Here is a 26,947-nt window from a genome sequence, read left to right on the forward strand (position 1 = left end):
CACCAGTACTTATTGATCTGGATCGGTAGAAGATGCTCCCCAGTCTCACCTGCTGCTGTCGGTCCGTCAGGAAGCTGTTGATCCACTGACAGGTGGAGGCTGGGACGTTGAGCTGGGTGAGCTTCTGGTGGAGGATGTCTGGTATGATGGTGTTGAAGGCCGAGCTGAAGTCTACAAACAGGATCCTGGCGTATGTCCCTGGGTGGTCGAGGTGTTGCAGGATGAAGTGTAGACCTAAGTTAACAGCATCATCTGCCGACCTGTTTGCTCGGTAAGCAAACTGCAGGAGGTCCAGCAGGGGGCCTGTGATGTCTTTCAGGTGCTTCAACACCAGCCGCTCAAAGGATTTCATGACCACAGACGTCAGGGCTACAGGCCTGTAGTCATTTAATCCTACGATGGTGGGTTTCTTGGGAACCGGGATGATGGTGGATCGTTTCAGGCAGGAGGGGACCTCACATTTCTCCAGTGATTTGTTGAAGATCCTTGTGAAGATCTTAGCAAGTTGATGTGCGCAGGCTTTCAGGCATGATGGGGAGATGTTATCAGGTCCTCCAGCTTTCTTTGTTTTCATGCGCTGAAAGAGTCTGTTTACATCTTCCTCGGAGATCTTTAGTGCAGGCAGAGGATCTGAAGGTAGGGAGTTGGTTGTTTTATGGGAGGAATTTGTTCCTGAATGGGATGTAGAGGAGATGATTTGAGGTGTGAATGGCTTCTTGTCATGTCTGCAGTAGAAGCCATTCAGACGGTTGGCCAGGAGAGGATTCTGTTCAGGATGGGTGGAGGGGCTCTTGTAGGCAGTCAGGTTTCTCAGACCAGTCCATACAGCTGAAGTGTCACCAGTAGAAAGGCTGTTCTTAAGCTTCTCTCTGTAGCTTCTCTTAGCTGCTTTGTCTCTCACTTCTTCATTGTTGGTTTGAATTCAAAAAATGAATGTACAAGTGATATATGGATTGTGGCCACTCACACTGAGGTAGTTTCTGGTTCTGTTGGAGGTTTCTTCCTGTTAAAGGGGAGTTTTCCTTTCCATTGTTGCTACATGCATGCTAAGTATGGGAGATTGCTGCAAAGTGAAGACCTTGATGCAGTCCACTGGCTACTGTTGCCACCTGCTCGTTCAGAAGGGGAGATTGCTACAAAGTCGGTAATCAGCTGGGTTTCCTTAGAAAGAAAACATTTTACCAATTGGCATAATAAACTTAACTGTTTTAGAACACTGTCTAACTTGCTGCTTTCGTCAGTGACTAAACTTTTTTGTGTTGTCTTTTACCCCGGATTCCTCTAACCTGCACACAGTGATAATTCTTTCTGGGGAAAGAGGAGGGCTGTATTAGCAGGGCCTTAGAAAGAATTCCATTATGTTCTCATGAAGGTCATTGGCTCAACATTCTTTGTCTTCATCTTTCGGGAATCCCCGGATGTCCGACCAAAGGGTTAGAACAGACACAGGCTTGTTTTCTCCACTCATCCACTTATCAGGGAAATGTCCAAAAATAGGCATAATCTGTGACTACTGTGTACAAATGAACCATCACAATTCCTCTCAAATCAGGGAAGATTTCATTGTAATGCAAACCAGGGTAATGCAATGAACCCTGTTCTAAAACATGGAAAATCAAGAACAGTGAAAGCAATGAAAGCATGCAGGCATGCTAGTTCGGAGTTTTTATATTATGATTAAAATGAATAGAATGTTTGGCTCTAAATAAAACTTTTTAGATATTTAGCAGAAACTTTTTCCAACATATCTGTGCAAGTGATATGAAGTGAACAAAAATGTGCAGACAGGTTGATTAAAACAACTTAAGACTTTATTGAAAGATATCATTTTAATTCTGGACAATTAATCATTACTTATAATGGTTCACTAATAAACAAAGATTGGTCTTATAAGGGAAAGACAAAAAGGTGAAATAATGCAAAACAATGTCTGGTTGTAAAATAATCATCACCCCTCATCCACCAGGATTCAGATGCTTATTATTAAGGAATAATAATCATCTTCTTTTGAGTAACCCTAGATAAAATGTAACTTTAGCATCAACAGCAACAGCTGCAGGAATGAACACAGGACATGCAGAAGCAGGGGAAATAAATAAGTCTACTGCTGGGGGTTTACAAACAGATTTTAGATGAATCAGCTGTGTTTTCATCCTGAAAATAAATACAGGACAACAATTTCACTTCATAAAATATATCTGGTCCACTACATCAAAGTTATATCATAGGACATCCTTCAAAAAGTAAGAGCAGGAAAGATTACTTTTCGCAATACTATATCTGTCGTTATGTAATAGTACTAAAACCTTTGACCTCTGCGGCTCAATGTCTAATTCAAGAAGGAAGCGAAAACATTCCTTCTTTGCTTCAAGACTAGTGAGGAGAGCAAAAGGTCTGCTTTGTTGTATGTCTGATTGAGTAATACTGCTTTAGACCTGTCCTAATAGTCAATGTTCGGATCATTATAGTGAGAGTTGTAGTCGTCAAGGTAACCTGCATGGTACTCCTCCTCCTGGAATTCAGCCTGATAATCACTGTCACTGATTTCTGAACCGTTTGTACCGGTGCCCTGGCTACCGTTTTTGTGAATAACTGGCTCTGTTGGAGGGGCGCAGTACTTGGGGTCATAAACTTGCCGGCCCAGACCGTACACGCTCATGCCTCTCTGAGATGCCACCTTGTTGGTGCCCATCTGGAGGGAGATGGTGGAGTTGTCAAGTGGCTGCAGTGCCACCTTCTGATCAAAGATGTCTCTGCGGGTACCAGGGGCCGACATGCCCGCCTGTCAGAAACCACATTACAACATAATTAGGGTAATGTCCTGTTCCAGTTCTACAAAGCTTTCAGACTTTTCTCAGTCATGCATTTAATCAGATGAACACCACAAACAAAATCAGTTCAAATGAATGACAAAAAGCCAAAAATTCATAATATAAAAATGATGCCAATGAGTGTTTGTAAACTTCTGACCAGCATTGTAAATACTTTCCAATGACATCATATACATCAGCCCATTTATGCTGCGTTCTTTCCACTACTTAGCTTCCTTTAATGTGGATTGCGAAAAGACAAGGCCTCACCAGTCTAAGACCGTGGCTGGCAACCCTCATCCTGAGGCTCTTTCTTACTGGTCTAAGAAATAGGACTGCAAAACTGGTTCTCAGGCCCCACTGCCTCTAAGACTTGGTTTTCAATCCTTGTCCTCAGCTACAGGGGTTGGACAATGAAACTGAAACACCTGGCTTTAGACCACAATAATTTATTAGTATGGTGTAGGGCCTCCTTTTGCGGCCAATACAGCATCAATTCGTCTTGGGAATGACATATACAAGTCCTGCACAGTGGTCAGAGGGATTTTAAGCCATTCTTCTTGCAGGATAGTGACCAGGTCACTACGTGATACTGGTGGAGGAAAACGTTTCCTGACTCGCTCCTCCAAAACACCACAAAGTGGCTCAATAATATTTAGATCTGGTGACTGTGCAGGCCATGGGAGATGTTCAACTTCACTTTCATGTTCATCAAACCAATCTTTCACCAGTCTTGCTGTGTATATTGGTGCATTGTCATCCTGATACACGGCACCGCCTTCAGGATACAATGTTTGAACCATTGGATGCACATGGTCCTCAAGAATGGTTTGGTAGTCCTTGGCAGTGACGCGCCCATCTAGCACAAGTATTGGGCCAAGGGAATGCCATGATATGACAGCCCAAACCATCACTGATCCACCCCCATGCTTCACTCTGTTCATGCAACAGTCTGGGTGGTACGCTTCTTTGGGGCTTCTCCACACCGTAACTCTCCCAGATGTAGGGAAAACAGTAAAGGTGGACTCATCAGAGAACAATACATGTTTCACATAGTCCACAGCCCAAGATTTGTGCTCCTTGCACCATTGAAACCGACGTTTGGCATTGGCATGAGTGACCAAAGGTTTGTCTATAGCAGCCCGGCCGTGTATATTGACCCTGTGGAGCTCCCGACGGACAGTTCTGGTGGAAACAGGAGAGTTGAGGTGCACATTTAATTCTGCCGTGATTTGGGCAGCCGTGGTTTCATGTTTTTTGGATACAATCCGGGTTAGCACCAGAACATCCCTTTCAGACATCTTCCTCTTGCGTCCACAGTTAATCCTGTTGGATGTGGTTCATCCTTCTTGGTGGTATGCTGACATTACCCTGGATACCGTGGCTCTTGATACATCACAAAGACTTGCTGTCTTGGTCACAGATGCGCCAGCAAGACGTGCACCAACAATTTGTCCTCTTTTGAACTCTGGTATGTCACCCATAATGTTGTGTGCATTTCAATATTTTGAGCAAAACTGTGCTCTTACCCTGCTAATTGAACCTTCACACTCTGCTCTTACTGGTGCAATGTGCAATCAATGAAGACTGGCTACCAGGCTGGTCCAATTTAGACATGAAACCTCCCACACTAAAATGACAGGTGTTTCAGTTTCATTGTCCAACCCCTGTACTTCTGTCTCACTGGTGATGCCTCTTTCCCACGGGTTGTAATTGGGCCGGCTCCACTCCACTCAGCCCGTTTTGCGAGCGTTTCCATTAATGGTTTTTCTGTCCCAGTGCCTGCTTTCTTGGTCCCTGCTCCTGAGCAGGTCCTACTGGGGCTGAGTAGGGACCACATGTGATGTGAACAGACTGCTGTTCACTGATTGGCCGTGGGACCAGGAGAAATGGGAAGGTTTTCAATGAGGTGGAGCAGGGAGAAGTTAATGAAACTCAAGAGCAACTACAATAAAATTAGGACCACAGTGGCCAGAGCGGGTCAAACCCAAATATAGTATTACTATTTATAAATCATAAACCAGCCTGAAGTCTGAAAGAAAAGAAAAAGGACACATCAGCTTTCTGAATTACACACAGGTAGGGGGCGCTGTATTTAATAACACCCTAAATCAGCTGATTACATAAAATCAGCTGTTCAGACCCACAAATATTTCCCCCAAAACACACAAACAATACCACCATGAAACAGCTCATGCAACAGTCCATACAGAAAAAAGAAAGTGTTTCTCAAATAAATTCTCAAACAAGAAAGAAACTATGGCAAAAGGCAGCAGTTTAAAGTCTTTGTCTTCAAACTTAAAGTGTTTCTCCTCTACTGAGCCTTATTTGAATAAGTTCTGGCTGGGCTGTATTCCAGATATTCATCCCAGTGGATCATTTTATACGCGAAAAAAAAACATAGAAGACATTCTTGCATATACAATAATATAAACATTATCTGTATTTTATGTTTTTTATTTCTAATTATTTTTACTGTTTCACACAGATTACTTAATGTGACAACGTTACACCGTAAAGTTAATGGCGGCACAGTGACTACAGCTGAAGCCCGCCTCCAGCCGTCGGTGAGTCAATGGAAACGCAACAGCTTCTGTGCCGAGTAGAGACATGCAGAGCCAGAATAGTTAATGGAAATGACGCATAAGGTGATGGTCCTACCTACCAACCAGTCTCTGACATCAGTCTGAGTAAGGTTTGTTTAACTCTTCACTTTCAGCTGTGATATGTTTGAGGGGTTTCTTGCATGTTAGTCCGTTTCAAGTTGCCCCACAGCATGTCAATCTCAGATCGAGTTCTGGACTTTTATCCAGCTTAGAACGTTTCATTTCCCAGTGTTACTTCAGTCTAACTTGTTTTGCACGTATGGACTATTCACCATACAAGGAATGAGTGATTTCAGATTCTTTTCAGGTCTCTTTACATGCCTTACCAGACTGATAAGCTGCCACTATCTTCTTTCTAAGGGTCCCCAGTCAGCTATTTGGATCTCATCATGCTGTTCACTTTAAGTCAGGCGCGCCAAAATGTGTTTGAGATTTAAACAGGACAAAGTTTCTTCAAAATGTTAAGCAGCCATGTGCTCATAATGTAAATCTGATGTGACATGACTGTGTGTTACTTTGACCTTGTTAAGTGGGAAGAAATGTGGGGCATCCTAATTTGACTTGAATAACTTGAATTTCTCAGTCGGACCTGGTGTGCTATTTTTTTATGATGACATGTATCTAAACCGGATCTTTTGAGAACTCCAGCTCTGTCAGATCTTGTAAGAATGAAAAGAGTCATTCAAAGTAACAACAACTGAGGTGAGGTACAACCTGGCTGGCTCCTTTATTGGTGCCCATCTGCAGACTGATGGTGGTCTGGTCATACGGTTTATCAGTGTGTGTCTTTGGGTCATACAGATGTCTTCTGGTTCCATACGCTGTCATTCCAGCCTGACTGGCACACTTATTTGTTCCCATCTGAAAATAAAACAGAAACATGGTCTCTCAAACTCAAATATTAATACATAACGACCAGAACCGAACTGGTGTCATCGTTTTGAAAAGGGGACTAAAGAGTTGTGATTTATGTCTTCTCCCCAAATATTGGACCTCAGTGAAGACTAGGTTTATAGGCTGAAAATGTTACCTGGAGCCCGATGACACACTGCCCTGCCTTGATCTTTTCTTCATCAAACTGTCGTGCTTGTTTGTCTGCATATTTCACCCCAATATCAATCTTTGTGTCCAAGCCTTTGGTCTTCGCCTGACAGACCCAACAGAACAGAACCAGCAATAAGTCCACACAAGTTCAATCGTTCACAAGCAATCGTCTGCTCAGAACAAAGCAATCTTCATTCGGCTAGTGTGTATGCACTCACCATGTTGGCCAGTGCAAGCAGTGTGGTCTGTACTTGAGTCGTGTTTCCATTTTCAAACAGGTCATTGGCCTCAAAGATATCGCTGGGCTTTAGGCCATAGGCCAGAATTGCTTTGATGAAATTCCCAAGGTTTTCAAGCTGCAGAGAGTCACATACAAAAAATATAAAAAACACTTGTTTTATTGTTTTGGCAAGAAGTAGAAGACATTCAGCTTGAGTTTAGACAGAAGTCTTACCTTGTGCCAATTCAGCTGGGAGTGGTTAATCCTCTTCACTGAACCAGGTTGTAGCTTATTAATTAATCTAAACAAAACAAGAAAGATTTATGAAAATACTATCTGATCCTTGGAGGCTCTGAAGTCGCACAATTCTCAGTAAGCCACAGTTTCTGTGTAAGTACAGCCTCACACTCATGACATTAGCATCTAGCTGCAGGTAAACCCAGCTGATTGGATCTTTTTCACCATCAACTGTCATTAGAACAGCTGGTAGTATGTCATAGACATCTACTGTATGATGGCAGAAGCTGGACATGGTGCAGGCAGGGGTCACAGACATTAAAAGTTCAATTCCAGGGATACCAGCAGATTAGTGGGCCTGCTTTTCTCATTCCACCCTAACCTGAATAACACCCTGCAATGATTTCCACTTTCCACAAATGTTTGGAGAAAAAAATAGTGGGTTTCCTCCAATTGTTTGGTTTCTAATCAAATTTGAAGAAACCAGTGGAAAAAAAAACCAAAAATGTAAATCAGTTTATTTTAACAGTCTAGATCTGAATGACCTGTGCACTGCAGCTCTGTTGACTCATGTTATTTCAATGCATATGGTGCTTTCTGGACCCAATGAGAGTATAAACTTTACTGCTCATAAGAGAAACCATTCATTTTTCCATTTATATCCTTCAGTTTTTGTATTTAAATACAGTTCTGCAGGGGAAATGTTTGTGATGATCCAGTTCAATTCAGATTGATTCTATTCTATTTATATAGTGTCAATTCACAACACACGTCGCACTATACAAAGTAAGTTCAATCGAATCATATAAATTTCAAGTCAGGTTCATACATTCCAATTAATCGTAACCATTGAACAGTTCAGTCAGATTCAGTTATTTATTCAAATTGGATAAAAAGTTTTTCTATCAAAGGAAACCAGCAGATTACATCCAGTCAGTGACTTGCAGCATTCACTCCTCCTGGATGAGCATGTAGAGACAGTGGAGAGGAAAAACTCCCTTTTAACAGGAAGAAACCTCCAGCAGAACCAGAACCAGGCTCAGTGTGAGCGGCCATCTGCCACGACCGACTGGGGGTTTGAGAGAACAGAGCAGAGACACAAAGAGAACAAAGAAGCACTGATCCAGGAGTACTTTCTATGGAAAGGAAAAGTGAAACATTAAAGGTAGTAGCAGCTAATTTGGTGGCATCATCTACGGGAGAAAGCCAGCTAAGCAGATTAACTATGAGCCAGTTTTCAGGACTATAGGATGAAAGAGAACACATGTAGTTAGTCATAGTAAAAGCTCAGCCAATAGCTATGTCTAGGGTTGTATTTACACCAGGAGCGTGATTTGGTCCGCTTGTTTGGTTCAGACCAAAAGCAGACTTTATTTTTTTTTCATTTGGTGAGGTTCGCTTTCACATTGTACTTTTGCAAGTGAACCAAAACTGGTAAACAAAGCCATGCATGTGATGATCATTTCTCCTAGTGGACAGAAAGGACTAGGGCAGGACAGAGCACAGACCTGGAAATGGGGGAAGACTGTCATAGAAGTCATGCTTGCTGCATTACTGTTCTGCATAACTACATAAGCTGCAAAGTCATCATGAGTCAAGAGAAGCTCCTTTAACGCAAGTTTCGTGATTTTCCATTTATAGTTTTGGAATTCCGTCAGAGAATGTGTGCCGTGAGCCAAAGGAGAGGATGTGCTTTGCGTTCCCTGACCCACAGCATGAAAGTTTTAAGCCTAGCCTTAAAAGTAGACAGGGTGTCTGCCTCATGGACTAAAACTGAGAGCTGCTTCCACAGGAGAGGAGCCTGATAACTAAAGGATCTGCCTCCCATTCTACTTCTAGAGACTCTAGGAACCACCAGTAAACCTGCAGTCTGAGAACAAAGTGCTCTGTTAGGAACATATGGACCAATCAGATCTCAGACAATGCATCCTAAAAATCCTGATCAATACCTTCCTGTAAAAGCAGACCAGTACAAAAGAAAAAAAAAAAACCTACAGGTCCTTCTCAAAATATTAGCATATTGTGATAAAGTTCATTATTTTCCATAATGTCATGATGAAAATGTAACATTCATATATTTTAGATTCATTGCACACTAACTGAAATATTTCAGGTCTTTTATTGTCTTAATACAGATGATTTTGGCATACAGCTCATGAAAACCCCAAATTCATATCTCACAAAATTAGCATATCATTAAAAGGGTCTCTAAACGAGCTATGAACCTAATCATCTGAATCAACGAGTTAACTCTAAACACCTGCAAAAGATTCCTGAGGCCTTTAAAACTCCCAGCCTGGTTCATCACTCAAAACCCCAATCATGGGTAAGACTGCCGACCTGACTGCTGTCCAGAAGGCCACTATTGACACCCTCAAGCAAGAGGGTAAGACACAGAAAGACATTTCTGAACGAATAGGCTGTTCCCAGAGTGCTGTATCAAGGCACCTCAGTGGGAAGTCTGTGGGAAGGAAAAAGTGTGGCAGAAAACGCTGCACAACGAGAAGAGGTGACCGGACCCTGAGGAAGATTGTGGAGAAGGGCCGATTCCAGACCTTGGGGGACCTGCGGAAGCAGTGGACTGAGTCTGGAGTAGAAACATCCAGAGCCACCGTGCACAGGCGTGTGCAGGAAATGGGCTACAGGTGCCACATTCCCCAGGTCAAGCCACTTTTGAACCAGAAACAGCGGCAGAAGCACCTGACCTGGGCTACAGAGAAGCAGCACTGGACTGTTGCTCAGTGGTCCAAAGTACTTTTTTCGGATGAAAGCAAATTCTGCATGTCATTCGGAAATCAAGGTGCCAGAGTCTGGAGGAAGACTGGGGAGAAGGAAATGCCAAAATGCCAGAAGTTCAGTGTCAAGTACCCACAGTCAGTGATGGTCTGGGGTGCCGTGTCAGCTGCTGGTGTTGGTCCACTGTGTTTTATCAAGGGCAGGGTCAATGCAGCTAGCTATCAGGAGATTTTGGAGCACTTCATGCTTCCATCTGCTGAAAAGCTTTATGGAGATGAAGATTTCATTTTTCAGCACGACCTGGCACCTGCTCACAGTGCCAAAACCACTGGTAAATGGTTTACTGACCATGGTATCACTGTGCTCAATTGGCCTGCCAACTCTCCTGACCTGAACCCCATAGAGAATCTGTGGGATATTGTGAAGAGAACGTTGAGAGACTCAAGACCCAACACTCTGGATGAGCTAAAGGCCGCTATCGAAGCATCCTGGGCCTCCATAAGACCTCAGCAGTGCCACAGGCTGATTGCCTCCATGCCACGCCGCATTGAAGCAGTCATTTCTGCAAAAGGATTCCCGACCAAGTATTGAGTGCATAACTGTACATGATTATTTGAAGGTTGACGTTTTTTGTATTAAAAACACTTTTCTTTTATTGGTCGGATGAAATATGCTAATTTTGTGAGATAGGAATTTTGGGTTTTCATGAGCTGTATGCCAAAATCATCCGTATCAAGACAATAAAAGACCTGAAATATTTCAGTTAGTGTGCAATGAATCTAAAATATATGAATGTTAAATTTTCATCATGACATTATGGAAAATAATGAACTTTATCACAATATGCTAATATTTTGAGAAGGACCTGTATATGGCCACCATTTTGGGGTGAGTTTGAGCTTTTTCTAGCCATAAATCAAGTTGTGTGACCCTTTAAACAAAAAAGATGAAAAGTGCAGGTTTGTGCTTGTGAAAAATATAAATGTGTGTATATGTATGTGTGTGTGTGTTTGGGGGGGAGGCAATGTTGGTTAAAAGACCCTTTGAACAGAGGAGGCAAAATAAACAGAACTATTTAATAACTTTTTTAACCTAAAGGAAAAGTAAAACGTTCAAGGCAGTAGTAGCTCCCTTAGTGGCTTCTTCTAGGAGAGAAAGACAGCTAAGCAGATGAACTCTGAGCCAGTGTTCAAGTCTAGAGTATGAGAGAGAGCACATACAGTTAGTCACAGTAGAAGCTCAGTCAGTAGCTATGTCTAAGAGAGAGAAAGGGTTAAACACTGAAAGACAGGGCCAAGTGGATGATCTCTATAAGGAGAGCATTTAGTCTGAACAAAGACTCAGTTTGTGACAGTCCTGAATGATGCCTATACATTCAGCTGCAATAAACATTAACCCAGCACTGCATCACTACACATAAATGGACACTTTGTTTAAACCATTATTCAGTTTCCACAATATTGATACTCCAAAACGTCTCTCCCCACTTCTCCACAGACATGCCGTTTGGAGAGTCAGACCAGCCTCTATAACTCATTTACCGAAGACCTTCGAAGCGTGTTTTCAGCTTTCATCTTGTCCATTTTCATGTGAAAATAAAGCAAATATGTACAACAACAGACACATCTGTTACCCTGGAAGGTGTCCATTAGGGCAGAGATACCCAAACTTTTTAAACTGATGATATTGACTGTGTTGGAAATAAAATATTAAGCGTTTCCTCGTACCTCCTGCAATGTGCTCACGTACCACTAGGGGGAGGAATATCCCCAGTTGGAAATCACTGCATTAGGGGCTCCACTAGGGGGTGGGTGATATATCAAATTTATTACGGGTATCACGGGTTTTCCCACGCACGATGGTTAAAATGGCTTTATAGTGACCATCGGGTAGAAATTGGCATGGCGAAAAGCAGTCTGCATCTAATTCAATGCGTTTTGTTTCACACACACGCTATGAATGCATCACTAATCCCTCCTCCAAACTGGAACGTTTTCTACCTGGCACACTGGCAGCAAAAACGATGCGAGAAATATGGCGACAGTGTGAGTTTCAGCTGAGCAAGTGAATAGGAATACTGAAGAGCAGTCAGACGAGCTAGTTCTGAAGAGAAACGCACTGGATCAATAATATGGCAATGGTTTGGATTTCACAAGGAGGATGTCGAACGAAAGGCGGGAATTTGCAAAACATCCCACAAAAGGTAGCAGTACCACGAATTTATTCCACTTCAAAAGTCATCCAGTTCAAAATGAAGACTGTTGTAAACGCCACGTCGGCTTCTCCCACTCACTCAATAAAATGTTAAATAAACCAGCTGTGAAACAGAAGACACTGCAAAAGCTGTCCCATACGACTGAAAAAGTACGCAGTGGAGGGAAATCACAGATGCAATAACAAAATATGATTTACCAATTTAATGAAATTCCCCAAAAACTAAAAATATTTTATCGGTTTTCATTTGTTTACAGCAAAATATAAAAAAAATATATAATTTTTAAGTTTCTTTTTGTTGAGCTTTGGGAAAATATTTCTTGTCATTCCACTAGAAAAATTGGGTGGCATGTTTTTCAACCTATTAAATTGTTTTGCATTTGCCTAATTAATTCGTGGAGTATACAAACGTACCACAATGTCAAAAACAATTTTTTTAAAGCTGATGGAGATCATATACAGGTCCTTCTCAAAATATTAGCATATTGTGATAAAGTTCAATATTTTCCATAATGTCATGATGAAAATTTAACATTCATATATTTTAGATTCATTACACACTAACTGAAATATTTCAGGTCTTTTATTGTCTTAATACGGATGATTTTGGCATACAGCTCATGAAAACCCAAAATTCCTATCTCACAAAATTAGCATATCATTAAAAGGGTCTCTAAACGAGCTATGAACCTAATCATCTGAATCAACGAGTTAACTCTAAACACCTGCAAAAGATTCCTGAGGCCTTTAAAACTCCCAGCCTGGTTCATCACTCAAAACCCCAATCATGGGTAAGACTGCCGACCTGACTGCTGTCCAGAAGGCCACTATTGACACCCTCAAGCAAGAGGGTAAGACACAGAAAGACATTTCTGAACGAATAGGCTGTTCCCAGAGTGCTGTATCAAGGCACCTCAGTGGGAAGTCTGTGGGAAGGAAAAAGTGTGGCAGAAAACGCTGCACAACGAGAAGAGGTGACCGGACCCTGAGGAAGATTATGGAGAAGGGCCGATTCCAGACCTTGGGGGACCTGCGGAAGCAGTGGACTGAGTCTGGAGTAGAAACATCCAGAGCCACCGTGCACAGGCGTGTGCAGGAAATGGGCTACAGGTGCCGCATTCCCCAGACCTGGGCTACAGAGAAGCAGCACTGGACTGTTGCTCAGTGGTCCAAAGTACATTTTTCAGATGAAAGCAAATTCTGCATGTCATTCGGAAATCAAGGTGCCAGAGTCTGGAGGAAGACTGGGGAGAAGGAAATGCCAAAATGCCAGAAGTCCAGTGTCAAGTACCCACAGTCAGTGATGGTCTGGGGTGCCGTGTCAGCTGCTGGTGTTGGTCCACTGTGTTTTATCAAGGGCAGGGTCAATGCAGCTAGCTATCAGGAGATTTTGGAGCACTTCATGCTTCCATCTGCTGAAAAGCTTTATGGAGATGAAGATTTCATTTTTCAGCACGACCTGGCACCTGCTCACAGTGCCAAAACCACTGGTAAATGGTTTACTGACCATGGTATCACTGTGCTCAATTGGCCTGCCAACTCTCCTGACCTGAACCCCATAGAGAATCTGTGGGATATTGTGAAGAGAACGTTGAGAGACTCAAGACCCAACACTCTGGATGAGCTAAAGGCCGCTATCGAAGCATCCTGGGCCTCCATAAGACCTCAGCAGTGCCACAGGCTGATTGCCTCCATGCCACGCCGCATTGAAGCCGTCATTTCTGCCAAAGGATTCCCGACCAAGTATTGAGTGCATAACTGTACATGATTATTTGAAGGTTGACGTTTTTTGTATTAAAAAATTTTTTCTTTTATTGGTCGGATGAAATATGCTAATTTTGTGAGATAGGAATTTTGGGTTTTCATGAGCTGTATGCCACAATCATCCGTATTAAGACAATAAAAGACCTGAAATATATCAGTTAGTGTGCAATGAATCTAAAATATATGAATGTTAAATTTTCATCATGACATTATGGAAAATAATGAACTTTATCACAATATGCTACTTTTTTGAGAAGGACCTGTACAGTACAGACCAAAAGTTTGGACACACCTTCTCATTCAAAGAGTTTTCTTTATTTTCATGACTATGAATATTGTAGCTTCTCACTGAAGGCATCAAAACTATAAATTAACACGTGGAATTATATACTAAAAAAAAAATTATGAAACAACTGAAAATATGTCTTATATTCTAGGTTCTTCAAAGTAGCCACCTTTTGCATTGATTACTGCTCTGCACATTCTTGGCATTCTGTTGATGAGCTTCAAGAGGTAGTCATCTGAAATGGTTTTCCAACAGTCTTGAAGGAGTTCCCAGAGATGCTTAGCACTTGTTGGCCCTTTTGCCTTCACTCTGCGGTCCAGCTCACCCCAAACCATCTCGATTGGGTTCAGGTCCGGTGACTGTGGAGGCCAGGTCATCTGGCGCAGCACCCCATCACTCTCCTTCTTGGTCAAATAGTCCTTACACAGGCTGGAGGTGTGTTTGGGGTCATTGTCCTGTTGAAAAATAAATGATGGTCCAACTAAACGCAAACCGGATGGAATAGCATGCCGCTGAAAGATGCTGTGGTAGCCATGCTGGTTCAGTATGTCTTCAATTTTGAATAAATCCCCAACAGTGTCACCAGCAAAGCACCCCCACACCATCACACCTCCTCCTCCATGGTTCACGGTGGGAACCAGGCATGTAGAGTCCATCCGTTCACCTCTTCTGCGTCGCACAAAGACACGGTGGTTGGAACCAAAGATCTCAAACTTGGACTCATCAGACCAAAGCACAGATTTCCACTGGTCTAATGTCCATTCCTTGTGTTCTTTAGCCCAAACAAGTCTCTTCTGCTTGTTGCCTGTCCTCAGCAGTGGTTTCCTAGCAGCTATTTTACCATGAAGGCCTGATTCACACAGTCTCCTCTTAACAGTTGTTCTAGAGATGTGTCTGCTGCTAGAACTCTGTGTGGCATTGACCTGTTCTCTAATCTGAACTGCTGTTAACCTGCGATTTCTGAGGCTGGTGACTCGGATTAACTTATTGTCCGCAGCAGAGGTGACTCTTGGTCTTCCTTTCCTGGGGCGGTCCTCATGTGAGCCAGTTTCTTTGTAGCGCTTGATGGTTTTTGCGACTGCACTTGGGGAAACTTTCAAAGTTTTCCCAATTGTTCGGACTGACTGACCTTCATTTCTTAAAGTAATGATGGCCGCTCGTTTTTTTTTATATAATACAAATTCTAACAGTCTATTCAATAGGACTATCAGCTGTGTACTGTATCCACCTCCTGCACAACACAACTGATGGTCCCAAACCCATTTATAAGGCTTGAAATCCCACTTATTAAACCTGACAGGGCACACCTGTGAAGTGAAAACCATTTCAGGTGACTACCTCTTGAAGCTCATCAACAGAATGCCAAGAGTGCGGAGCAGTAATCAAAGTAAAAGGTGGCTACTTTGAAGAACCTAGAATATAAGACATATTTTCAGATTTTTCATGCTTTTTTGTTCAGTATATAATTCCACATGTGTTAATTCATAGTTTTGATGCCTTCAGTGTGAAGCTACAATATTCATAGTCATGAAAATAAAGAAAACTCTTTGAATGAGAAGGTGTGTACAAACTTTTGGTTTGTACTGTACATGAGTCTGATGCTGGGTGACTAGTTTGCTGAGTTTACTTACATTATAATTAATGGTTGTTTTTCTCATTATTTTCAGAGAGAAGCACCCTTGTACTGAGGGTGCTGTTTCTGTTTGCAAAACGATTGTGAGCAGTTTTTCATTCAGTTGGAAGAAGAGGAGAGATCTGCGCTCTGTGCAAAAAGATCTTAAGATCCCTGCAAATCAGCTGATCAGTGAGCCTCCAACTAGTTGGGGATCACGTTACAAGATGATTGACCGAGTGCTGCAAGAAGAGCGAGCTAAATTTCAGGTCAATCTCAGGACAAGAAAACACAACACCTTGTTCTGACTTGGCAAGACATAAAAGTCCTCAAGTCAGTGCACAAGGCTGTGAAACCACTGGTGGAATTCACTAATGCCTTTTCAGGGGAGGGCTATGTCACAGTCTCCTGTGTCAAACCTGTGCTGCATCTCTTGGTTTCCTTCTTGTTAAAGGTCTAATGCTGACCACATAAAGAGACATAATGTGGCACTATTGTTAATTGTGAAAAGCTATGTGCAACTGATTATTCGAAATGGTTAAAATAAAACATTTTAAATAAAATTTTTCATGTTTAGATTTGAAACAAAAATATTTACAGGTCAATTTGAATGAGTATACCAGTGCAATTGTAGGCACTATATGGTTGTAAATCACATTTGTTTTTCAAGGTTATTTAAACATTAGTGATATATACCGTGTATCGTGATACAGCCCAAAGATATTGTGATATTAGAATTTCTTCATATCCCCAGCCCTAGACTCCATACAGTTTCAGGTGAGGGTCAGGAAATGGTAGCGATGAAATATGATGTGATTATATGCAGATAAAAACAGCTTAAAAGGGGTTGTATGATGTAAGAGGTCCTGCTGAAATTCTAGTTTTGTGGCTCCTCAGTAAAAAAAACATTTTAAAATTACCCATAAACTAAAACTCCTTTTTCTCATCATCTCTGAAACAGCTCTGCTGAAAGTCACTAATGATATTCTTATGGCCTCAGATAATGGACTTCTGTGTGTTCTGGTTCTGTTAGATCTCAGTGCTGCATTTGATCCAGTCGATCATAACATTCTCTTAGAAAGGCTGGAATATGCTGTAGGGATCAGGGGAACAGCGCTAGGCTGGTTTAAATCTTATCTGTCTGACAGATTCCAGTTTGTTCATGTAAATGATAAATCATCTTTAAACTCCAGGGTTAATTGTGGAGTACCACAGGGTTCAGTACTTGGGCCTGCAGGGCGCCAACAAGACCACCCGCCCCTTCAGGAAAATCTTGACATGTAGTAAATAACTGTATGTGACCAATTTACAGCCTAAGGTGGAGGAACACACCTATTTCAGTCTTGATTTAAAGCTGCATTGTGCAGACGCACACATGATGAGGGAGGGGGAGAACACAAAGAACCGTTTTCCCCCTTGTAGTTTAATTGGTGGGGCGGGGTGGACCCACCTTTCTGACTGTCAGGTACATTTTTGCAAATGTATTTACCAAATAACACTGGAGAGCATAAAGTGGAGAGGAAAAGAGAAATCCACTGTGGTGGTTAATGCCCTTGTATGGAATATCTCATTGTTGATATGACGGATTGCTGCAAAGCCAATGACTTGATGCAATTGATCAATTTTCCATAAATTTGTTTTTTTTATGGATTTTTTTTTTTTTACCAATTTGCATAATAAACTGAACTTGACTTCATTGTTTTATAACTGGAATCGATCTCGGATTTATGTAAATGACTTTGAATCAGTCTGTATGATTGGACTGAATTGACTAAAGTAAATGCCTTGAGATGAAATGTGTTGTGAATTGGTGCGGTTGTTGGCGCTGTTGCATTGCAGCAAGAAGAGTGGACCATGTTCGCCGCATCTGTTGTCGATGCTGCTGCCCGTAGCTGCGGCCGTATGGTCTGCGGTGCCTGTTGTGGCAGCAATCCCGGAACCCGGTGGTAGACACCGGCAGTAAGGGATGTGTCAAGCTGAAGAAGGACTCCTATCGGCGGTGTTCGGCTTGTGGGACTCCTGAGGCGACTGATGGGTACCGTGAGGCCAACCGTGCCGTGGCCCGGGCTGTGGCAGAGGCAAAAACTCGGGCATGGGAGGAGTTCGGTGAGGCTGTGGAGAAGGACTACCGACTGGCCTCAAAGCGATTCTGGCAAACAATCCGACGCCTCAGGAGTGGGCAGTAATGGGGGCGCTGTGCTGGTCCAGTGTGAGGAAGAGAGAGCTGAGCTGAAAAGCAAAGCTCTCGATTTACCCGTCGGTCTACGTTCCTACCTTCACCTATGGCCATGAACTTTGGGTCATGACCGAAAGAACGAGATCCCGGATACAAGCGACTGAAATGAGCTTCCTCCGTAGGGTGGCCGGGCACTCCCTTAGAGATAGGGTGAGGAGCTCGGCCATCCGGGAGGGGCTTGGAGTAGAGCCGCTGCTCCTCCACATCGAGAGGAGCCAGTTGAGGTGGCTCGGGCATCTATACCGGATGCCTCTTGGACGCCTTCCTCTGGAGGTGTTCCAGGCACGTCCCACCGGGAGGAGGCCCAGAGGAAGACCCAGAACACGCTGGAGGCACTATATCTCTCGGCTGGCCTGGGAACACCTTGGGCTCCCCCCAGAGGAGCTGGAGGAGGTGTCTGGGGAGAGGGACGTCTGGGCGTCTCTGCTGAGTCCGCTGCCCCCGCGACAGATAAAATATTTAAAATTCTCGAAATAAGTCAACATTACTGTGACCTATTTAGTCAAATGACTTGTTTAAGACTGGAAGTTTAAAGTTTAGGACCCGTACTTGACTCAGGACTTGCATGCCTTCACTTTGGACTCAACCTGGGACTTTCATGCCTTTATTGGGACTTGACTCGAGACTGTGGTAAAAGACTGAAGGCTTGATTGTGATTTGCAAAACAATGAATTGGTCCCACCTCTGCTCAAACCTAACTGGTCCAGAGGAAACAGGTCATGTGTGAGGTCAGGAAAAGGAGCTGGTCGTGTAAACCAACACTTGAACTTTTATCTCTTAAGACTCTACAACTTGTCAATAATATCTGCTTTCTTTTCGGTCAGAGTGATTTGCCACGACCAATCAGTTTCAGGTTTAAAGAATGTGTGTTTGTAACTTAAGAGTCAGAGATAGAGGGTGCACTCAGGTTGATATGCAGATAAGTGATTATTATCTGTAAATAACACAGTCTGTCTTTGCAGTGTAGATTTGCAGGGAGCTCAGCTTAGCCCCAGCAAGCCTCCATGTGCTGCCTTCAATCTGTCAAAAAAACTCTCAGAAACAAAACATACTCGCAGAGGATGACTCCATCCTTCAGACCCTTCTGGAAGTTCTCTCCAATCGCCATTTCTGTTACGTCCTCGATCCAGAATCGCAGCTCCTCCTCCTTCAAGGGATCATATTTTTGAGCAATCTGAAAAAAAGGGAATTTTTAAAACATCTGAAAGTCTTTTCAGGAAAATTACATGCACCCGTAAAGGTATCAGCAATGCTAGACTTGTAGTTAGGCGAGGATGTCACTGTTTAGGATTCCAATAAAACAAGCATTTCCAACTCTCCGAAGTTTCCAACCAAAATATATCATATAAATATATCAGAAGTTTTATCCTGATTCCCCTCCATTAAATCACATCTTTGAATGAAGAAAAAAACATAATCCACTATAATTTAGAGCAAATGTCATTTCTAACTATATTCTTATCAGTTTGTACAGTTTTACCAACTTGGATGGAGCACAGTGGACTTTAAGAAATATGTTCCTATTCTAAAGACTTGGAGTACACTGCATGTCTGACTGTCATGTGTTACTCAACATGATTTATGATCATTTCAAAACACCAAGTTCACTCTTGCTGCCTCATACATATGTAACAGTGTGAGAATTTTTATATCCTGCTTGTGCCCAAATTCATCACAGTTGTCAGTTTAATGTTAGCGTTACGACTGGTAACAGTCATGATTTCATCACACTCAGAACGTTTCTGTATGAGATGACATCTGTCAGGGATAAATTACGGCCTGAACACTCAACATCCCCAGCTTTCACACTGGGTTTTTAGGAGCAGCTGTTTTACTAGCTGCATGTTCTCTGGAGTTCAGAATGCCTGAACAGGGCTTTTATTGTGAAGGTCTACCGTATTGACACTACAAAAGGAATAGACCATCATCCTTTTGTTTCAGTTTTCCTTTCCACTGCAACATATTTATTTTTTCAACCTTGCTTTTGTTATGTTTGAGAAGCAGTTCTCATTTAAACCCATAACCTGGCCAGGAGCCCTTAAACAAAAAGTACAAAAACATATAATTATAAAAACAGAATCAAACAGCATAGGTAAGAAGATAAACGGGTCAGAGCTTTGGACACGAAGCCGGTGGTCAAATCTGCCGAGCTGGTAACCAGTTAAACAGACAAACCAGACCATCCAGTTCAGTGTTGACTTTGTTTTAGTCACTAAGCAGCTGATAGCAGCTGGAGGAAAGGGCCGCTCCTCCAGTTTCCCTCTCTATGTAGTGAGGATGAAACATCTTCATAAAGCTTCCTTGATCTGTTCTACAGTTCAGCTCCTGCAATGCATAGCATGTGCTTTATAGATGATCTCTCTGCTTGAGAAGCTCGTCAACATTTTCTAACCCCTCGTCATCTAAAATTGTCAGCTTCTATGTGGGAATCAACTAGATTCCTGAATCTGGGATCCAACCTACTGGTAGCAGGGTCTCACAGCCTTGGTATTCAGTTATTCAATGTCAGCCTCTGTTCATAGATTCTGTACCACTGAAAGAATGCATAGGTATGAGGGATTGTGTTACAGTCAGCTTGACTGTATATTATGACAGATTGTTATATAGGCGAGCATTAAGGTTTAAGGAATTAGGTGTAAACCTAAAGGAACATCTGGAGCATTGTTAAACATGTACAGTTGTGTTTAAAATAATAGCATCTAACTAGACTAACCGGATCAATCACTGTTTTTAGTAGAAAGCATATCACCACCTAGTAGTTGTAGTAGAGTCAGAGAAAACCAACAGAACCACCATGTATTATATTAATGCTCCTGAGTCTGTGTAACTGAATAACTGATTGAAAGAGGTGTGTTCAAAATAATATCAGTTACTGAGGTCATTCATTCTGTGAAGAAACAGTAGTCAGTCAGGTGGCCCTTAATAAAGGATGACTCCAGCACATGTTGTATATCCATTTCTCTCTGAAAACATGTCAAGAATGGGTCATTCCAGGCATTGTTCAGAAGAACAGTGTACTTTGATTAGGACGTTAATTGGACAGGGGAAAATGTATAAAGAAGTACAGAAAATGATAGGCTGTTCAGCTAAAATGTTCTCCAATGCTTTAAAATGGAAGCAAAACCAGAGAGATGTGGAAGACAACAAAAGACTACCATTGAAATGGATCAAAGACTCAGCCAATGATCAGATCCAGGCTGATCAAAGAAGGTCTGAAGTTAACGGTAAGTACTGTGACACTTAGAAGACGCCTCTGTGAAGCTAATCTATCAGCAAGAAGACCCCACTAAAAATGACATATGCTGCAGACAACTTGCCAAAGATCAAATCAACGGGCCTGAAGACAAATGGAGAAACATCTTGTGGACTGATGGAAGTAAGGTTGTTCTTTTTGGGTCCAAGAGCCGCAGACAGTTTGTCAGACGACTCCCAAAAACTGTTGGGACCACAGCCATGGATTTCAACATTAAAACTCCAGTACAAACTTTTCTGGAACTTTAAAAATAAATTGCATTTAACCGACTTCCAGCACAACTTCAGAAGGGGAAAGGTGGGGTAGCAGCGGACTTCCCATGATGCCACTGGCCATATAAAACCCCACCTTTCCAATGGTTATTTCTCTACCATCCGGACTCTGTGCGAAGCTGGCCGGTGAGACAGCACGCTAATGTCTCTTTGCTGGCAAAAAGACAAACTCTTCAAACTGGATCCAAGGTGTCATAAGATCACGCGATCATTTGCAAAGTTAAGTACGAGTGAATAACTGTTTGTGTACCCGGTGATTTCATTCATAAAGAGGGGAAATTAATGTATAAGCATTGCTTTACTTTGTCTCTGAGGCCTGCAGAATCAAACTGTTCCAGAGAATCTCCTGCAGAGACGCGGTCTCTACAAGCCGAGTCTGAAAGGACGACAACAGGAGCCGCACCACCGTGGTTACGGAAACGTGCAGTTGGTTGGCGGACAGAACGAGCTGTCTTTCATCCACAGCTACGGAGGTTAGCTGGAAGCTAACCCTTTGTTCACAGAGCTTTCTTCAAACTTCGTCGTCACCCGGCCAACTCCTCAACACATTCATACAAAGTTTGGTGTTTGGACAGAATAATAGAGAAAGATTTAGATTGAAATGATCTAAACGTTTTTCATTTTATGAAGTTTGGTTTTCTTCTGTGTTTTTAAAGTTAAGACAAACTTTATTTAAAGGGTGATTTTAAAAGAAGACCGATCATAACGCGCCGTCCGCGCTTATGCATTTTAACCCTTTTATTAACGGTATTTTAAAAGGTGTTTGTTTGTTTCTGGTGCTAAGCTAGCAGCTTCCTTTGTTAGTTTTCACTGCTAACAAGCTAAGAACATGTGCTTGCCTGCTAGGGAATATTTAACAGAAAGGTTGTTAGTTTTCAAGATAGTAAACAATATTTCCCTAAATATTATTTTACTAAATCTAATAACTAAATAAAAACCATTTAGCCCCATTTCTCCAGAAAGATTTGGCTCTTTTCCAAGATTCCCTTTATAATATTTCTTCAAATATTATTTCAATAAATAAAGGCAGCTAATGAGACACTGTTGAGAAATGGTCATCCAGAAGGTTGGTTTTATTCAGCAGATCATTCTTTAAAACATTATTTTATTAAAATAATATTTTATCTGATCTTGCATTGTGAATGGTTGTCTATAGGTTTGCTGATTATTGCTTAAGTTAGTTCCAAGACTAACTTAACTTCATTTCCAGATTCTTCAAGATAATCCTTGGTTCTCAAACATAAACATTGCACGGTAATGTTGCATCACTCTTTTGGTCATAATTTCTAATCATCTTTAATCAACTTATTTATATTGTACATAGTCCATTAGTCTTCATTATTCTTTAATTCTGCTTGGTAGTTTAGTTGGATTGTTTTAGCAAAGTAAAGAGTTTGTTGATTGAAATATGTTTGACTTTGAGTTGACTTATTTTTGTTCATAAATTCTTGTATTTTAAGAAATTGTGTGAATTCATTCCATATATGTGCAGAGTTTATGCTGTTCAATAATGTCAGAGCTCGTCTCACACCTTTCTATTTTGTCCTGATACCATCGCCTTACTAGGCTGGTATTCACAGGACAACCCTTAACAGACCCAAATATTATTTGATAAAATATGAAAGTATTAATATTAAATAATATTCTCAGATTAATAATCACAACAACTGAAGCCTCAGTCCACTCTGAAGACAGTGAAGCATGGTGGTTCAAGCACCATGATATGGGGATGTTTCTGTTACTATGGTGTCGGGTCTACTTATTACATTCAAGCTATCATGGACCGGTTTGCATATATCAGAGTACTTGAAGAGGTCATGTAGCCTTTTGCTCAAGAGGAAATAGTGGTTTCAACAAAACAACAACCCCAAACACACCAGTAAGGGAGCAGCATCTTGGTTCCAGACCAACAAAAGTAAATTCTGGAGCAGCCAGCCCAATCCCTGGACCTTAATCTAATTGAAAACTTGTAGGGTGACATTATTCTGAGGTAAAACCAAGAAATGTAGAGGAGTTATGGAATGGTGTCAAATCATTCTAGGCTGGAATACCTGTTCACAGGTGTCAGAAGTTGTTTGATTCCAAGCAACACAGCTGTGAAGCAGTTCTCAGAAACAGTGGTCATACAACTAAATATTAGTTTAGTGATTCACAGGAATGATAAATCATAAAGAGTTTTTGGTTTATACAGGAATTACTAGAGTTTGTAAAGAATAACGTTATTTAGTTAAACAGCCTAATGTTCATTTTTCTTCATGGGATGATTTAGAATATAATGTACTGTGTTCCAAATAGATGGAAATAAAAACTGTTCTAAGGATCTTGAGCTTTATTCAAGTGTTTACCACACTGCTGTTATTTGGAACACAACTGTGGGCCTTCCTAGTCTTGTTAGTGCACAGTGCTCATTTGTTCTGCTGGAAGCTGACCCTCCTGTTCCCCAGAAATCTGCACATTTAAATGTAGGACCTGTCTGTGTGTGTGTGTGTGTTGTGCTTTAAATCTAAGAGCTGACAACAGTTTGTTTGAAATATTTGTGTAATTACCGTGACTCAAGGTTCTGCTCTCAAAACCTCTTATATGGGGCCCATTACCAGGGCTCATCTCCTCTTTTCTGATGACTGTTGAGAAATTGTGCTACAAACTTAGAAATCTTTCTAAAAACAGCCTGGGCCAACAAAAGCGCTGTGTAACAAAGTGATATCAGCAGCTCACTAATGAAGGGACTGGACCTGCAGTGGAGATGGTTCCTTTGCAGCTTATCGTCACTGATTAGTAAATGATGTAGAAAACAGTGGAACTGCCTCACTGCAGCCACTAGTGAAGAACTGAGCTTCCATTAATGTCCTTCCTTTTTTTGCACACATTCTCACTGTTGGGGCTCTAAAATGATGATTTGACACACAACTTATTTGCCTTTTTGAGTCATTAAATGCTGACAGAGCTGCTACAACACTCAGCTCAGGAGTTACTATACAGGTGCAACTAAAAGAACATTTGAATATCATGAATATTTTTGTCCCTCATTTCAGACAGTGAAACATATATGACATAGATTCAATAAATACAGAGTGAAATATTTCAAGCCATTGTTTCTTATGGCTGATTATGATTTACAGATGATAAAACCCCAAAATTTACTGTGAGAATTAGAATATTACATAAGATTAATAAAAAGAATATGTTAAACACAAATGTCTGGCTTCTGAAAAGTATGTCCAATTCTATTCACTCAGTACATGGTTGGGGTTCCTTTTGCCTGAATTAATGCATCAGTGTGGCGTAGCTTAGAGGTGATCAGCCTGTGGTTCTGCTGGGGTGTAATGGAAGCCCAGGTTGCTTTGATAGAGGCCTTCAGGTCATCTTCCTTGTTACGTCTGGCATCTCTCGTTTTCCTCCACAGATTCTCTATGAGGGTTCAGCGTGAACTGCTCTAGAATTTCCTGGTAGATGGTTGCATTGACTGTGGACCTAAGAAAACCCAGTGGACCAACACCAGCAGATGGCATGGTACCCCAAACCATCACCGTGGAAACGTCCCACTGGACTTCAAGCAATGTGGATTCTGTGCCTCTTCTCTCCTCCAGACTCTGGGACCTCGATTTTCAAATGAAATTTACTTGAATCTGAAAACAGGACTTTGGACCGTTGAGCAACAGTCCAGTTTCTTTTCTCCTTAGCCCAGGTGAGATGCTTCTGACATGGTGTCTGGTTCAGGAGAGGCTTGACATGAGGAATGCGACATCTCTAACCCATGTCTAGTATTTGTCTGTACGTGGTGGCCTCAGTCCACGCCTTGTGAAGCTCCCCAAATTCTTCAATGGATTCTGCTTGACAATCTTCTCAAGGCTGCGGTTCTCCCTGTTGTTGATACACCTTTTCCTACCACACTTCTTCCTTCCACTCAACATGTCATGACCCAGTAGTATGTAATACTCTAAGTTTCAGGCATTTGGGTTTTCATCGTCTGTAAGCCTTAATCAAGAAATAAAGGCTTGAAATATGAATCTATAGAACATATAAGGTTCACTTTCTGAAACTAGTAATATTGAACTTCATAATATTCTAATGTTCGGAGGGTACATCAAGAATTTGGGTCATCGCTCAGACATCTCCACCATCCAACAGTCCCTCTACAACATCCCTGATGGACACCTCTCATTTGTTCTTCAGGGAGACCGTATGTGGAGCTTCCAGAGGTCCACGCCTGGTTCCTGTGGTGTTAGTGGAAGCCACTCAAACAGGCTGCGTTGGAATCAGCATGGAAACGGGAAGAGACAGAAGATCAGAGCTGAGCTCCTTCTCAACAACGAATCCATCTGTTCTTCTAAAACCTTCCTCTGAGACAAGCAGCAGCAACATGACGCCATGCCTCCACATGAATATGCTTCCTCAGACAGCTTCTGGTTCTGATCCAAAAAGAGGGAAAAAGGAACATACCGAAGAAAACTCAACTTTCCATCTGTCTCCTCACTCTTCCTTGGCCTTTCCGTGGGCCTCCGATCATGTCAGCCTTTAAACGCTTTCTCACGCAGCTCTATGGGTCTTTGTGGAAACTTAAACCGGTTGGAGCTGGACCCAGAAACTCGTGGAGTTCGGGAAACTTCGGGAAGTTCAGGTTGTCCTGGCTGCAAACTTTAAAAACTCCCATCTGGGAAGACTGTTCCTTTTTTCATTCTCAGCAGAAAAACTAAGTTACCACAAAGTAACACAACAAACAAATCAATAAAGTAAGTTTTTAACAAGCGACTGGCGAAGAAAGGGGAGCACTTACTTTGCTTTTGACTTCAGCAGATAACCCGTAGGCTGGTCCTTTATTGAAATGGGCCATTTTCTGCTCCTAATCCCAAACCCAGAAGCAAAGAATGATCTGAAGAAAATCTGCAGAGCAGAGGAAACAAAGCAGCGCTGTGAGGACCGGAGAGCTGGCAGAAAGAACGACGTGAAAACGCGCTGACGTCACACAACCGTTTTTACTGCTCCTCTCTTCTGGAGATCTGTTTGGACCTGAGCTGAGTTTATTCAAACCCAGTCCTGCTGATTTGAACCAAAGTGAGCAGAACATATGAAGGATCTGAGCCTGCTGTAAAAACTTCATCGACATGGGAAAGAAATAAGAAAAGGCAACGACTTAGTTTAAAATAAAAGACACCGGCATGATGAATTTATGGCGTCCCCACGAAATATTCATTTATGAGCACAACGTTGGTACGACATGCGCACGAAATACTGAAACATAACCTTCCTTTACACGAACTTTCTAACCACACGGAGGAACAAGGGACTTTTATTTGAGGCTAGGGATGAGACATTCTGATAACTGAAACATAATATAAAGTAGCCGCCAATAAGAAGATGTCTACTGCGTGGGGACGAAGTACTGAGAAGTAAGATGTACTCTGTAACACTACAACTTACTTCGTGGGATATTTTTCCCGAAAAAAACAGAATGGATCGTGATGTTCTTTGCTCTAACTGGACTGAACGACAAGACTGTAAAACATCAATCAGGGTTGGTTTCTATGGAAGCAAATTGTTACCATATTTCAAATGAAAAAGCATTTTTCATTTTAAGAATGTGGCTGCATTATTTGACCCATAAATAAAATTAGTAATCAATCATCCTATTTCCATTTTCTTCTTCATGACTTCACATT

General features: G+C 41.9%; 1 protein-coding gene across 1 annotated transcript; it reads right to left on the bottom strand.

Moving 5' to 3' along the window:
* Positions 1–1,793: 1,793 nt before the first annotated feature.
* LOC124857615 (calponin-3-like) lies at positions 1,794–26,233 on the bottom strand. Its single transcript, XM_047348932.1, has 7 exons — positions 26,065–26,233; positions 18,818–18,939; positions 6,915–6,981; positions 6,679–6,816; positions 6,447–6,563; positions 6,131–6,277; positions 1,794–2,782 (listed from the first exon to the last, which is right to left on the bottom strand). Exons 1-7 carry the CDS (start codon positions 26,119–26,121, stop codon positions 2,441–2,443), a joined length of 990 nt encoding a protein of 329 aa, XP_047204888.1. The 5' UTR covers positions 26,122–26,233; the 3' UTR covers positions 1,794–2,440.
* Positions 26,234–26,947: the final 714 nt, after the last annotated feature.

Source organism: Girardinichthys multiradiatus, chromosome 21, assembly GCF_021462225.1.
Source record: "Girardinichthys multiradiatus isolate DD_20200921_A chromosome 21, DD_fGirMul_XY1, whole genome shotgun sequence".
NCBI classification, from domain to species: domain Eukaryota; kingdom Metazoa; phylum Chordata; class Actinopteri; order Cyprinodontiformes; family Goodeidae; genus Girardinichthys; species Girardinichthys multiradiatus.